The sequence below is a fragment of the Malassezia pachydermatis genome (genome assembly GCF_001278385.1).
Source record: "Malassezia pachydermatis strain CBS 1879 chromosome Unknown scaffold2, whole genome shotgun sequence".
Lineage (NCBI taxonomy): Eukaryota > Fungi > Basidiomycota > Malasseziomycetes > Malasseziales > Malasseziaceae > Malassezia > Malassezia pachydermatis.
Window position 1 is genome coordinate 1 of NW_017253139.1, and position 14,972 is coordinate 14,972.

Consider the following 14,972-nt stretch of genomic DNA (forward strand, 5'->3'; position numbering starts at 1 on the left):
GGGGGGGGGGGGGGGGGGCGTACGTACCATGTCCATGTCTGTGCGTACAGTCTTGTCAAAGTTTTCGTTGAGAGACAGGGCCGCACTAGTGTGCTGCAAGAACAGCGTAAGAAGGCCTACTTGCACGCCCTGCAGCATATCGCGAATCTCACGCTCGACTTCCGCTTGCACGAGGTGGCAGCCCTTGCTGCGGGCCGCCAACGTAAAGGTCTTTTGCGCGGGCATAGGTGGATGATGAGGCGGTGACAGGAAAGATGGAGGCGCCAGTGCGGGGCCAGCGGTCGCCACACCCGCGGGGACGCCACCGCCCACATACCGCCCAGACGACGATGCAAGCCACGACGATGGCATGTACAGAGATCGGCTAAGCCATAGCAGGCCCGCCACCAGCACAGCAATCACCAGCTTCGTGGGGTTCTGAATTTTCGAGGCCCGCCCGAAAAACAGGGGATGGTCATCGCCGTAGGCCCGCCGCCGCTCGCGACGCATGCGGGCTCGTAAATCAGTCGCAGCATGGGGCGACGCAGCGTACAAGGTCGCTGTGGCATGGACAGGCGAGGTGTCCGTGGCAGGCTCGTCCCTCGACTCGTCGGGCATCATCGTAGTACGTACTCAAGTCGTGCGAGTCGCACGCACAGACCGTGGGTCACCCACAAAAAAGAGAGAAGGGCATGGGCCAAGCTACAAACACCGACACTATCTAGGCAAGGTGCCTATGCTGCACGCATCTTCTGCAGACGCACACGCACGGCATTCGCGTGCGCTTCCAGCCCTTCACACTCGGCCAACGTAACGACATGCGGTCCCAGCTGCTGAAGACCATCCGCCGCAATGGTCTGGGCCGTAATGTACTTTTGGAACGTGCCGGTGGACACGCCACCGTACTGCCGCGCGTAGCCATACGTAGGCAGCGTGTGGTTGGTCCCGGAAGCGTAATCGCCACAGCTCTCTGGCGTCCATGGGCCCACAAACACACTGCCAGCATGCTGCACCATCGGCACGACCTCTTCCGCGTTGGCCATGTGCAGAATCAAGTGCTCAGGCGCGTACCGGTTGCTCCACGCCATCGCTTCTTCCGGCGTGTCGACAAGTATCGTGACACTCTTATCAATCGCCTGCCGCACCACATCGACTCGCGGCAACGCACGCGCCTGACGATCGACTTCGTCTTCAATGGCCTGCAGCTTGGCATCGCTCAGAGCAATGCCGACCAGCACCACCTGTGAATCAGGACCATGCTCGGCCTGCGACAGCAAATCAGACGCCACAAACTGCGGCTCCGCATCGTTGTCTGCCACGACCAGCACCTCCGAGGGACCTGCCGGCATATCGATCGAGACCAACGCATCCACTTCGTTCTGGACGAGCATCTTGGCCGCCGTCACGTACTGGTTGCCTGGGCCGACAATCTTATCGACCTTGGGCACACTCGCCGTGCCGTACGCCATCGCACCTACCGCCTGCGCACCGCCCGCACACACAATGCACGAGACGCCGACCTTGTCAGCGACATACAACACTTCCGGCGCAATCGAGCCGTCCGAGCGAGGCGGCGTCGCAAGCACAATCGTTTGGCACCCTGCGACCTGCGCAGGCACACCCAGCATCAGCGCCGTGGACGGCAGCACAGCACTGCCACCAGGCACGTACACACCGACACGCTCAATCGCACGTGGGAAACGCGTGCACAGCACGCCAGGCATCGTCTCGATTTCCATCACATGGTCCTCTGGCGCCCAGGCCGCATGCACACCAGCCGTAGGGCCTTGCGACGGGGTCCGCTGCGCCTCGTGGAAGCGACGGATGTTGCCGTACGCCACATCAATAGCCGTACGCACACTTTCCGGCATCGCAGCGCGATCCGCCTCCGTCTGGAAGGGCGGATGACGTACTGTGCTCTGTAGTTGGCACCGATCTAGCTGCGCGGTATACTCCAGCACGGCCGCGTCGCCGCGCTCCTTGACGTCCGCCAAGATGGGACGCACACGCTCCATCACCTGGCTGGTCCGAATCGCAGGACGACGCAGCAACTCGACCTGCTTCTCTGCCGAGGTCGCCGACAGGCGATGCACAGGCAGCCGAATCGGTGCAGACGCATCGAGCGTCTTGGCCTCGGCTGCTGCCGCAGGCGCGGCAGACGACGACGGGGCCGAGGTGTACGCGGGCTTTGCATCCCCACGACGGCGCGTCACTTTCTTGCTCTTCTGGTCCAAGGAACGCTCAATGTCCGCGAGGCCGACACCCGCACTAATACACCGCGCAAGCGCAAAGTACAGCAGGTCCGCCGCTTCAAAGGCAATATGCGTCGCATCTGTGGCATCAATCAGTTCCTGGGCCTCCTCGCGAATCTTGGCGCCCAGCAGTTCACGATCGTTGAACAGGCGGGCCGTGTACGAGCCAGCCGGCGCCGAGTGCTTGCGGGCACGCAGCGTCTGCTCCAGCTTCGCAAGCCCCGTCAGGCCACCAAAGCACGATTCGCGATCGGTCAGGTGGCAGAAGCCCACCGAGCGATGACCGGTGTGCTGCGTCACACGGAACTCCAAGGCGTCCTGATCACAGTCCAAACGAATCCGCACGACATCCTGCGTAGCGCCACTCGTGGCGCCCTTGTGCCATAGACCGCGCTTGCGCGACTGGTAGTGCGCCGAGCCTGTCGTCAGCGAGGCACGCACGGACGCCAACGACGAGTACACCAAGCCCAACGCGGCGGAGCACGTATCTGAGACGACCAGCGTCGGAAGCAGGCCATCGGCACGGTCCGACTCAATGGCGCACAGCAGCGCCTCAACATACTCGATGGAGGCAGCAGAGGTCGACTGGTCCAAGTACAGGGTCGAGGTAGGCACCACCGCCGTGGCCGACAGACGAGCGAGTGTACGTACGTCGTCGAGCGACGAGATAGGGGCACGTACGTACACGCCACGGCCCGTGACTGTGGTCTCCATCGCACGCACAAAGGTTTGAATGGACGAAGCGTCGATGCGATCCACGTCCAGACGCACACCCGCGGCGTGCGTCGGGGGTGCCATGGTGTCGGGCATCGCGACAATGACACGCGAAGCGATAACGTCTGTGCCCAGCGCCTGTAGCAGCGAGGCGTCGTCATTACGCACAATCACAGCCTCGGCGCCCTGGTTGAGCACGTCGATGGCCAAGTCGTACGACGCAGAGACGTCAGGCAAGGTCAGGTCGACCACCGCAGGCGCCTGGTGGGCAGCGGCGATCGACATCGCATTCGGCGCCACAATGAGCGGCGCAGACTTGGCAATGGCCTTGCCCAAAGGCGAGTCGAACCAGGCCGAGAGATCACTCTCCCTCGGTGCTACGTCCAGCCATGGGACTAGCGGAGTCGATTGCTGCAACATGAAGAACCACGACGACAAGCGACGCACGCCAGGCGGCCTTTCCAACGCCGCCTGACTCATCCTACGTGTATCACGTGATATACGACCGCGCACGCCCCCACGGGCAAATGCGCACGACGGTACGTGACGACCGGCGACGACGACCAGTATGCTTTTCCGGATCTCGTTTGCCTCGTTGGCGCTGAGCGTCGCTACCGCCTGGGCTTGGCAGCGCCCCTTCCAGATGCCTGTGCCGACGGAGCAGGACAATGTGCAGATTCTTTCGCACCCCTCTCTCCCTGCGTACTCGGTACGTCTGCATCGCGTGCCAGATGGTGTGTGTGAGCGGGCGCCCACCGCATCGTGGTCAGGCTACTTGGACGTAGACTTGGACGTGCTCTTCGAGAAGGAGCGCGAAGCCGGCCATGCCTCGGCTCTAGCGACGCCGCCGGGCATTGTGGAGCACTTTTACTTCTGGGCCTTTGAATCGCGGACGGACCCCCGCAATGACCCGCTGACCCTGTGGCTTAACGGTGGCCCTGGCTGCTCGTCGTTCACGGGCCTGCTCATGGAGCTGGGCCCGTGCAATGCGGCGCCGCTGGAAGATGACAATGTGCCGCGCACCGAATGGAACCCGTACTCGTGGACGACCAACTCGTCGATGATCTTCCTGGACCAGCCGATCGGTGTCGGTTTCTCTTACGCTTCGTGGAAGAACGGCTCGACCAACAACGTGCCGCCAGCGCGCATCTTCTCGACCGAGCAGAGCGCGCGCGACGTCTCCGCGTTCTTGCACTTGCTGGCCGCAAGCCCCCATGGACCGTTTGAGCCGCAAGTCGGCGAAGACGGCTCGCTTCAGATGCGTGAGTTCCACATGGCTGGTGAATCGTACGCAGGTCGCTACCTGCCGCTCATCGCGAGCCGTATCGTGAACGACAATGAACACTACATGCAGCACCCTGAGGACGGCCTGGAGCCACTGCCTCTGCGCTCGATCCTGATCGGCAACGGTATCACCTCGCCGCGTCACCAGAACGCGGCGTACGTTGAGTACGCGTGCACGAAGAAGTCGGGTCATGGCCCCTTCCTGGACGACAAGACGTGCAAAAAGATGTGGAAGAAGCTGCCGGTCTGCGAGGAGAAGCTTGCCAAGTGCAACAAGCACCGCGGCCCTGGCAAGTACGATGTGAAGGCGTGCCAGGATGCGCTCTCGTTCTGTGAAGAGCATCTCTCGACGCCGTGGGAGAAGACCAACTCGTCGTTCTACGACTGGAACCACCCTGTGGAGTACAAGCAGAGCGCCTATGTGCATGACTTTTTGAACCATGCTGACACACGACGCGACCTGGGCCTGGATCACTTCCGTATCGGTGACCAGCGCACGGGTGAGTTCAAGGACTGCTCGGACAACGTGTACAACAACTTTGCGTCGACCGGCGACGGTGCGCGGGACAGCACGTGGGCCATTGAGCACATCCTGGAGAAGGGCATTCGTGTGCTGTCTTACTCGGGGCGCCGTGACTTTATTTGCAACTTTATTGGCAACGGAAACTGGGTGCACGACCTCGAGTGGTCGGGCAGCAAAGGCTACCGCGAGGCGCCGCTGGAAGACTGGTTCATTCACGGCCAGAAGGCTCGCGCTGGTCAGTTCCGTTCGTACGGCAACATGACGTACGCCATTGTGGAAGAAGCGGGTCACTTTGTGCCCCTCGACCAGCCCCCGGCAGCATTGGCGATGTTCGAGCGCTGGGTGCACCCACGCACGAAGCTCGGCCGCCTGGATTAGGGTAGCGTAGTTGGGTTGTAGGTCCATATAAACGGGCCTTTTTTTGGTACGAGAAAAGTGGAGGAACGTCAATCGGTCTGACGAGGGAATGGCACTTCTATTACACTCTACATGGGGGCCCGGGGTCGTGCCTCGGTAGCACGGCGCACCGGTGGAGGAGACCCTGCTGTGCCCAAGGCATGCAAGGGTCGATATGCACTGGGCGCTGGCGCACTGGTGCTGTGGAGCGAGGCGTCCAGCGAAGGATGGGATGTGGGCGTAGGCCGCCCTCGCCTTGGCATTTCGCTGCCAGCAGGCACACGCTGCGAGGACTGGGCGTGGGGGAACGGGGCCAGCGCACTGGGGGCGGGACTGTTCGACGCAGAGCGACCGCGTGGCCGGCCTTGTCGTCGAAGGGAATACGGAGCGGATCGTCGAGCACGTGCCGGGCGCGCTGGAGAGGTATCTGGCGTCAGGCGATGCTCGCCTGGCCGGTCAGCGAGGCGCTGGTACAGCGTCGATGTAAGGCCCAGCACGGGGACATCCTCCGTGATGGCAGGGCGCGTAGGGACCAATGCAGGGCTGTGCCACACAACGGGCGGCGCGCCTACTTGCGCATTCTTGCGGCACCATACGCTCACAAACAAAATACGCTTCATGCGTCGATTGTAGAAAAACGCAAAGGTCGACCACAATAAGCCAGCGCCCGCACCGGCCAAGTCGTCTTCGCCCACCAGGGGGAGCGTCGGCGATTCTGAGGCGCCGGCACCGCTACTCCCACTCAGCCCCGCGGCATGGCCAGGGGCGGACGAGGTATGCGTGGAAAACCCACCCCCGTCCATTTCTTCATCAAAGGCCGGCGTATCCATGCCAACATCGTCGACATCCATCGCAGGCGTCCCACCACGACTTACAACGCCATGGTCATCGTCTGCTGTGTATCCCTCATCATACGGATCACCTTCATCCATATCGCCGCCCTCTTCATCTGGTTCCACACTCGCATGTGGATCTGAGTCCATATCGGGATGGAACGTATATACTTCGCAATCAGCCGTCTGGATGATCTCGTCCACAACGACAGGCAGCGATGCAGACGCGGAGCGAGATGCACTTGCACCGCCTGATGGCGTAGACGTGCTGGCCGAGGAACGTGCCTCATGAGCCATAGGTGATCGAGCAAACGAGCCCAGCATGGGCGACTCATCCAGGGACTTGCCCAGCGAGCCTGGCGATCCAGAGCTACCACGCAGGCTGAGAAGGGTCGTAGTAATGCTATTGAGCACCTCTGTCGCATCGGACTCGCGTACAAAGTCGGTGGGATTCACTTCGCTAAAATCGTGGTCAGGAAAGGCACCATTGAGTGTTGCGATGAGCAAAAACAGGGTCTTGCGAGCCGATGGCTGGTCTAGGCGCCCAAATGGCGACGCTAGTGCCTCGGCCAAGTACGCAGGCGGCGATGTGGATGCCGACAACAGATAGGACGATTCCAAGGACTTGAACAGACGTTTCTCCTTGTTCACCGCTTTGCATGAATAGGCTTCAATTCGCGTAAATACTTTACATTCGGACATCTCAAACGTGAGTGCACGCGATAATACCTCGAGCTCAGGGTACTCGAGAAACTTCATCGCGGCTGTAGCGCCTACACCTCGCGAGGCTGTCGGTGCGTGTGATGTGATAACAAGACGATGCGCTCGGCCCGAGCGCAACGCGCCCTCCACGCCCCTTGCGACGCTGTGTACCCCAAATGCGTCGCTTTGTGGCCATTTACCGCCACCCCGCGCGCGCGCTACCCACGTGCCACCGCGTCACACACGTGACCGACGCGTGCGCGAGGGCGCTTCCAGCCACAACACGCCCACGCCGCTTGACGGCACGTCTCTCGGTCGGCATGCCTCCACGTCGCAGCACGGCGCGTTCTAGTCGTGCATCGAGCGCGGATGCCCCCGCTACGGCGGACACAGAGTCCCCTACTACACCTCCCAGGCGCACTACACGTGGCCGTCGTGCTACCGCCAAGGCGGCGAGCACTGCTGCTGCTACAACCGCAACCGAGTCGCCGGACGATACGCCTGTCGACTCGCCTGCCAAGACACCTTCGAAGACGACCAAGTCTACGTCTCGATCGCGTGCATCGAAGGCCAAGACAGTGGAGCGTGAAGAGACGATGGAGCGTGTGCACACGCTGCCTACGCGCACCAACCCGCGCCTGAGCGAAGTCAAGTCGCGTCAGGTCAAGCTGCAAATCATTCGTCGTGAAGACAAGTGCGTACACCTATTCACTGACCGCTAGGGAAATCATCATCGGACGTATTAAGCTGCCCACTGTGAATGGCGCTGAGCACGGGTTTTTGCTGAAACGGTACGTTCATGCTTAGTGCTCATGTGCAGCTTCGACACGAACGCCATTGCTGGCTCGTCCATGTTCCGTCTTGCTTTCCCGTATGCTGATGCGGAAGAAGAAAGCGCGGAGATGGCCTACCTCGAGTCTCGCTTTGATACGGATGTGGCGAATGGCGGCCTCCTCCCCGCGCCGCGCTCACGCAGCCGCAAAGCCACGACGGATAGTCCATCGACGAAGAAAGGCGGTGTATTGCCGCCTGGATCGACAGGCGTGCGCTTGCAAGGTGTGTGGATCCCCTGTGAGCATGCGGCGGCGATTGCCAGCGACTATGGTCTTCTGGAGTTTGCTCAGCCGCTGATCGAAGCAACAGCGTTGCTGCTGCCGAACGACACTGTGCCCCTGCTCAATCCCAGTGAAAACTTGATTAAGACGGCTGAGGAGGTTCGTGCGAGGGTGTGGGAAAAGAAGGACACGGACTCGGCTACGTCGACGCCTGCTCGGCAGTCTAAGCGTGCTCGCACTGGTACGTCGGCGGCGCAGGATTCGCCGGCTGCTGCGGCTGCCGCCGTATCGATGCCGGAGGGTGAACAGGAGGCCGAACCAGCGACGGAGACGCCCTCGAAGCGTCGCACTACGCGTCGTCAGACCCGCACGTCGGCCGCGACCTCTGCCGCCGCGACGATTGCTGAGGCGACGCGCGCTGCTGACGCGATGGTCTCGCCGGAGCCGTTGACGCCCTCGCAGGTGGACAAGCAGATTGAAGAGGCCAAGGCCCTGGCCGCCAAGATCCGTGCGGAGTCTAACACCGAGTCGGATGCTACCGGTGCTTCGCGTCACTCGAAGCGTCGTGTTGAAGAGGTGGACAGCGATGACGTCGTCGTGGCGCCGCAAGAGACGCGTGTCTCAGCGCCTACGCCGCAGATCCCGCATCGTCATCCTCTTGCGCGGGGTATGCTCACAGCAGCTGGCGCTGTGGGTCTCGGTGCTGTGGCATGGTACTCGGGCGGCAATGTGAACTTGTCGTCTGCCGTGCCGCAAGTCTTGCAACAGCTGCAGCGTGTGGACTATGCGAGTGCCCTCAACACGATTCAGAACAACATCCAGAACTGGGGCGTGTCGTCATGGTTCGGGTAAGGTCCGGGCCTGGCTTTGTACTGTTGTGGTGTTTCGTTAGGTTAGCTCTAAAGGTCGCAACCACTTAGTAGTTTTCTCGCGTAGCTGTGTGGAGAAAGCGAGGTAGGGAGGGGCGGCGGCAACAGCTGCCGCTTGGCAGCGCCTGCAGGTGGAGGAGGCAGGGCTCTCTGCGCCTGTCGTGCCCTCTGCATCCACAACGAACGTAGAGAGGGGTCCTCCTACGCCATGTCCGAGGACCCTGGCGTAGCAGAGAACCTGTATGAGCGTCGCCGAAAGAGTAATGGCTCTGTCCCTGCGCTGGTCCTCACGCCTGCCGATGCTTTAGATCGATCTGATCCAGAGCCTGTGCCCCTCTCGCCTCTCCTCTCGCCTGGGCAGGACGAGGACCTAGAGCGATGGGAGCCTGCGCCTGATCACAGGAAAGGAAGCTCGTCACGGCATGCGTACCATACCTCACAACGTACGTTTGTCAGCCGCCCAGCGCCTTCGCACACGGCGCCACTGCCTACGTTGCCACAGCGTGCCGAAGCAGGGCAGCCGGCAGGCATACAAGCCAAGCTCTTGCGTACGGAGCGCGCCACCCTGGCCTCCCATATCTGGCATCGATGGACAGGCTACGATGCCATGCGTAGCGTAGGCACATCCATGTCCGCTCTATCGCCCTACCATGTCGATTATGCACCGCCTGCCTTGCCGACACGCGATGCGGAAAATACCCCTGCTCTTGGCACGGCCGACTTTCCTACCATTGGCGTGCTACATCGTGACTCCAGCAGTGAACCCCGATCCATGACGCCCAGTCTCCGCTCTGGACCGTCTCGCGGTGCCTCTCCCTCGCCCTCATGTCGTGCGTCCAGCGCTGCGACCTTGCCTGGCATTCTTCGGCATACACGTACAGCGAGCCAGGAGCAAGCGCGCCTAACTGATGCACAGGACTTGCCGGAGAGTGAAGCACTGCGTGTGTCAGACCTCTGTGCGAATGTAGAGGCTTTGTCGCCGAACGACACTGCGGCGTCCTCTCGGCAAGGCAGTGTCACTGCACTGTCCAGTCGTTCAGGCATCGATCCTCTCACCAAGTCGGAATCTATGTCGTCTGGCTTGGCTGTACCGTGGAGGCAAATTCCTATGTACGACGACAATGACGACGACGACGACGGCACGTATTCGTCCTATTCTTCGTCGTCGAGTGATGATGAATCGCCGGGTAAATCGCGCCCGAGCCTTCCACCATGGCTTGCGCCGTACCAACAACACTACGAGTACCTGCCCACCATCTCTCTTTCACATGGTAGTACACTCACGAACAAGCAGATGCATTCGCGTATGCGCCGCCGCCGCCGTGTGCCTGCGGAACTGCGTGACGATGCGATGTCAAATTCACAGTTGTGGTCGCATCTGCGCTCGTACCGACTGCGGCCTGAGGCAGATGCATCACTCTCTGTCTCCCCGCCTCGCCGGGAAAGTCCGCAGCCGTCGCTTCCTCATGCTGCGTCGCGCAAGCACTCCCACGCGGGCGGGCACCCGAGCTTGGCGTCCAAACTTCGGACGCGGAAGCAGCGGGGTGATTCGGATGACGTCGCGTCCGTTGAGTCAAATACGCTTCAGCCTCCCGGCGCATCGAGGCCGTCCGTGCGTCCACGTGTATGGCGCCGTCGCGAACGGCGGGCGTGGAACGAGGCGCCAGCTGCGAACGATCTCGAGAACGACGGAGGAGATGGCGTTCCCAACTCACAGCGCTCACGTCGTACGTCGACGCAGCCTATGCGTGCTATGCCAACGGCACCACAGTCCAAAACGACGCAGGGCGAGCCTGATTTCGTGTACGATATGCTCCATGAAAACCAGCGTGGAATTGTCCTCTTTGGCGTGTCCAAGCGATTCAGTTCAAATGTGCTCTTCTTCTGGGATCCTGCGCCGTGGACGGATGCGCATGGCATTAATACGGCCTTGACGCCCACAACCATGCAGCTGCCTGACGAATCCTGGGAGTGGGTCCATTCCTCGTGGATGGTCGATATGACAGGCGATACCGATGAGGATGGATGGCAGTACAGTGGCAGCTTCACTGGCCCCCAAATCTGGCGGCGCACGCCGCAGATTCATTCGCACAATGGGCCGACCCAATGGATGCAAGCGATCCTCCAAAAGGCACGCTTGGCAGAAGAGAAGCATATAATGCGTGTCCAAGAACGTGATAATAAGCGAGCTGACGAAGGCATGGAGGCCTTTTTACGTACAATGCGCTTTCGTACGCGAAAATGGCACAGCGTGCCTGGCGTGTTTTCGTACGTACGCCGACGCCGTTGGGTCCGTCTACGGCGGCGTATCGTCAGTACATCGCTACCTGAGGGCATGCGCGTGCTGCAGGCGGATGGTTCCTCCACCGTGGTCCCACCCGCCTCTGTGGCAGAAGTACTTCAGTCGGCTACCAAGTCTCGATCCCCTATACCCAGCAAGTCCCGACAGGGTGGCTTGCCTACGATTTCCACGTCCTCTACCGCACCCACACCCGAAGTGATCCTCGTTGATCCACCCGGCCTGCACGCAGGAAGGCGTGGCGCACACGACGAGACGCCTGCACCCAGTCTGCTCGCCCCCACCGTGGCACGCTCGAACAGCTCATCCTCCAGTCCGCGGCCCAGTGTGTCCAGCGGCGCTAGCGATCTGTCCCAGTCGTACCAACTGTCGCTCGCCAAGGACCGATTGCATCAGCTCCTACCCTTCTTCCTCGTCCCACCCTCGCATCTTCCTGAACTTCTTCCTCCTGATACACCGCCTTTGCATGAGATGGAAGCGTGGCGCCGTCATTTCCGTTTCATCCTCGAGCAGGAAACTTTCTTCCAAAACCCCTTCTTTGCATTGGGGTGGGTCCAGCGATGGCTCGCCCGCTCCGATCTCTCGCAGGTCACACGGCCTTTGCGGGCACAGGAACGAGCGTACCAAAATGCGTACCGAGCTGATCCATGGTGCTTGGACGTGCCTGTGTCGTCGCTCAGCCGACGTAACTCGAGTCCCAATGTTGTCCCGAGGCTCAGTCTTACGCCAGCCGAGTGCTTGCTGCTCTCGTTAGGCGATACACAATCGTCGCAGCCTGCCCCCACACTTGTCCGCCAAGCTGTGGTCGAGCACAACTTTGAGATGGTGATACTGGCGATGCGTCTGTGTACTTTGGACCGCTTGCGAATCGATATGTGGCGCATGTGGCTCGGTCTCCTTGATCCTGCCAAGCTCCTCGATGCTACGGAAACTGGTGGCCCTGGCCCGCTGACGGTACTTCAGCAGGAGTGGCATCGGCGGCGGGCCAGGACACACGACATCCATGCTCTCGGGAAAACGCCTGCTATGTTTTCGCCGTCCATCGAGCGGATCCTGCGCAACCGGATCCGTGACTTTGGTCACTCGAAAACGGTCCTTCTTGACGTGTGGGACATCCTTGTGGCCCATGTATGTACTCGCTACGCACTGACTTGGCAGCTGGAGGATATATATCGTATGATGGACCATGATATGTCGCGCCACTGGCTACAGCATATTGTCCAAGATATGGCGGATACCAAGTTCTACCTACACCCCCAGACGTCTTCCGAGGCGAGCTGCCCGCATCCTGGTGATCCACGCTGGCGGTTTGTGCGTTCAGGGGTCTTGCAGCTGCCACGCGTACCCACCTTGCAGTGTTGCTCGTGTCCTGGCATGGTCTCCACGTGATAGTTTAGCTTATTTCAAAAATCCCTCTCTGTTGTTCCTTGCTTATGCAAGCCAAACGTGGGGCGGTCGCAGGCGGTTCAGAGTACCGTTGACATCCCCTTTCACGTCATGGCGGAGCACCTGGTACGTAGATGCCCGTGGATCCGCGGGTAGGGACTAACGTGATGCGTGCGCATGACGCGACATTTTCTACAGTCTGAAGGTATGTCCATTTTCTGAGAAGGTTGCTCACACGTCGCAGAACAAATTGCTGGTAGGTACCTGCGCAGATCGCCCGAGACTGACACCTGCGCTAGAATTCAAGGAGGCCTTTTCGCTGTTTGACAAGGGTACGTGAGCATTTTTGTCTGACACCATAGACGGCGATGGCAGCATCACTACGAAGGAGCTTGGCACTGTCATGCGTTCGCTCGGTCAGAACCCGACCGAGGCGGAGCTGCAGGATATGGTGAACGAGATCGATGCGGACGGTGATGGCACGATTGACTTCCCTGAATTCCTTACGATGATGGCTCGCAAGATGAAGGATACGGACAGCGAGGAGGAGATCAAGGAAGCGTTCCGAGTATTCGACAAGGACGGCAATGGCTTCATTAGCGCTGCGGAACTGCGTCATGTGTACGTACTGTCTTTCCACTCACCTTTGCCAGCATGACCAACCTTGGTATGCATGCCCCTATTAGGTATACTTACATGGCAGGTGAGAAACTCTCTGACCAGGAGGTGGAAGAAATGATTCGCGAGGCTGATACCGATGGCGATGGCCAGATCAACTACGACGAGTTCGTTCGGGTACGTATTCGAGTGCATGTAACGAGCCTGCAGATGATGATGAGCAAGGTATGTTAGCGCAGCGCCGTGCTTATGCGCAGTAAAATGTCACCATGTAGTCATAGACTTCCGCCCTCTATCTCGTTCCTACTCGTTTCCTTCTATGTATGGGGCATGGTCCTCCATGCTAGCTACGTAGTATGCTGTGCTCTCGGCCAGCGGCTTTCATGGTGTGGCGCGGCGGCCGAGTCTTCAGGAGAGATGGTTGGATGTCATGGTACGCCGCGGACGCCACCGCCTCCACCGCCACGTGGCCCCTGTGCTGCGCTGCGTTGCCCCACCGCGGCACACTCTTTGTGCGCAGGTACCTATTGACGCTTGGCCAGTTCTCCCGTGGACGCTGTGCTGCGTAGTCGTCTCTATCCCAGCGCAGTGGTGGCACGGTGCATGTACGCCGTAGAGAGCGTGAGCCAACTGTCGACTGTAGTGCCTTCCTCGTCCGGTGGGCCGACCAGGCCCTCTCCGTCGTTATCGGCGGGGAGTGCTGAGGCCCTATCGCCGGATGTGCCTGATACGCCTGCTATGGCGTCTACAGGCGTATCCCCTTCCATGGCGGGATACAGCCCGCCTGCCTCGCTGTATCAGATCTCCCCATCGCCGCCGATGCGATCTCCCTCGATCTCGACGTATGGCTCGCCGCGTCTTGGTTGGCGTATGAGCCATGACTCGTCGTCGTCATCGCAGCCTGCGCTGCCGTACACGAAAGAGTTTGTGGCAGAGTACCGTACGCGCATGAAAACCGATCCAGACCCCGAGGCGCAGTTTGCCTTTGCGATGTACCTGATCGATGCGGCCAAGCGTATTGCTGATCCGCATGATAGTCCCAAGCAGCAGCGCAAGTACCGCGATGCGTTGCTAGGTGAGAGTCTGCGGCTCATCAAGAAGCTTGCCACGCAAAATGTGGCGCCAGGCAAGCCACCGTGGGCTGAGGCGCAGTACTTCTTGGGCCACTGCTACGGCAAGGGCAGTTTGGGTCTGTCCATTGATCATGCCAAGTCGTACCATATGTACGTCCAGGCCTCGAAGCAGAATCATCCTACAGCGACCTACCGCACGGCCGTGTGCAATGAGGTGGGGGCTGGTACGAAGCGTGACTACCAGCGCGGGATGCTGTTTTACCGCAAAGCCGCGTCGTTGGGCGATACCGCAGGGATGTTCAAGCTCGGGATGATCTTGCTGTATGGACTCTTGGACCAGCCGCGGCAGCCGCGCGAGGCGATTGTGTGGCTTCGTCGTGCGGCGGGCCAAGCGGACGAAGACAATCCCCAGGCGCTGCACGAATTGGCCATGCAGCATGAAAACCCCTCGAATGCTGTGGTGCCGTACGACCCTGTGTTGGCGCGCGATCTGTATACCCAAGCCGCGCACCTCGGCTACTCGCCCAGCCAATGCAAACTTGGCGATGCATACGCCAATGGCGTGCTGGCGTGCACGCCCGATGCGCGTACGAGTATCAGCTGGTATACCAAGGCAGCCAACAAGGGCGATGGCCATGCTGAGTTGGCACTCAGTGGCTGGTACCTGACAGGCGCCGAGGGCGTGCTGCAGCAGTCGGACACCGAGGCGTATACGTGGGCGCAACGTGCTGCGAACAAGGGCATTGCCAATGCTGAGTATGCTGTCGGGCACTACACGGAAGTGGGCATCGGTACGGTGCCTGACGTAGAAGAGGCCAAGCGCTGGTACGCTCGCGCTGCTGCACAGCAGCATGCACGCGCGATCCAGCGCCTGCACGATATCAAGACGAATGGCGGACGTAAGGCGCCCAAACCTGTTGATGCGGATTGTGTGATTATGTGAAACGTGGATAGGGTCATGTCTGTAGCCTATGTATGTACTTCTTACT

General features: G+C 60.4%; 7 protein-coding genes across 7 annotated transcripts; 5 read left to right on the top strand and 2 right to left on the bottom strand.

The window, feature by feature from the left end:
* Positions 1-713: 713 nt before the first annotated feature.
* On the bottom strand, positions 714-3,365 carry Malapachy_2067 (histidine biosynthesis trifunctional-protein; the record flags this gene model as incomplete). The annotated part of the gene is made up of 1 exon (XM_018136560.1): positions 714-3,365. One exon carries the CDS (start codon positions 3,363-3,365, stop codon positions 714-716), a length of 2,652 nt encoding a protein of 883 aa, XP_017993025.1.
* Positions 3,366-3,513: 148 nt separating this feature from the next.
* On the top strand, positions 3,514-5,130 carry Malapachy_2062 (serine carboxypeptidase; the record flags this gene model as incomplete). Its single annotated transcript, XM_018136555.1, has 1 exon — positions 3,514-5,130. One exon carries the CDS (start codon positions 3,514-3,516, stop codon positions 5,128-5,130), a length of 1,617 nt encoding a protein of 538 aa, XP_017993022.1.
* Positions 5,131-5,237: 107 nt separating this feature from the next.
* On the bottom strand, positions 5,238-6,740 carry Malapachy_2097 (maf1-domain-containing protein; the record flags this gene model as incomplete). Its single annotated transcript, XM_018136590.1, has 1 exon — positions 5,238-6,740. One exon carries the CDS (start codon positions 6,738-6,740, stop codon positions 5,238-5,240), a length of 1,503 nt encoding a protein of 500 aa, XP_017993229.1.
* A 263-nt stretch (positions 6,741-7,003) lies between these two features.
* Positions 7,004-8,590, top strand: Malapachy_2087 (putative dna binding component of sbf; the record flags this gene model as incomplete). Its single annotated transcript, XM_018136580.1, has 3 exons — positions 7,004-7,377; positions 7,406-7,474; positions 7,504-8,590. The coding sequence occupies 3 exons, from the start codon at positions 7,004-7,006 to the stop codon at positions 8,588-8,590; spliced, it is 1,530 nt and encodes a 509-aa protein (XP_017993282.1).
* A 225-nt stretch (positions 8,591-8,815) lies between these two features.
* Positions 8,816-12,295, top strand: Malapachy_2083 (hypothetical protein; the record flags this gene model as incomplete). Its single annotated transcript, XM_018136576.1, has 1 exon — positions 8,816-12,295. The coding sequence occupies one exon, from the start codon at positions 8,816-8,818 to the stop codon at positions 12,293-12,295; it is 3,480 nt and encodes a 1,159-aa protein (XP_017993286.1).
* Positions 12,296-12,403: 108 nt separating this feature from the next.
* On the top strand, positions 12,404-13,170 carry Malapachy_2066 (calmodulin; the record flags this gene model as incomplete). The annotated part of the gene is made up of 5 exons (XM_018136559.1): positions 12,404-12,418; positions 12,537-12,624; positions 12,655-12,913; positions 12,979-13,087; positions 13,150-13,170. 5 exons carry the CDS (start codon positions 12,404-12,406, stop codon positions 13,168-13,170), a joined length of 492 nt encoding a protein of 163 aa, XP_017993026.1.
* A 343-nt stretch (positions 13,171-13,513) lies between these two features.
* Positions 13,514-14,926, top strand: Malapachy_2063 (hcp-like protein; the record flags this gene model as incomplete). The annotated part of the gene is made up of 1 exon (XM_018136556.1): positions 13,514-14,926. One exon carries the CDS (start codon positions 13,514-13,516, stop codon positions 14,924-14,926), a length of 1,413 nt encoding a protein of 470 aa, XP_017993021.1.
* Between the last annotated feature and the right edge of the window lie 46 nt (positions 14,927-14,972).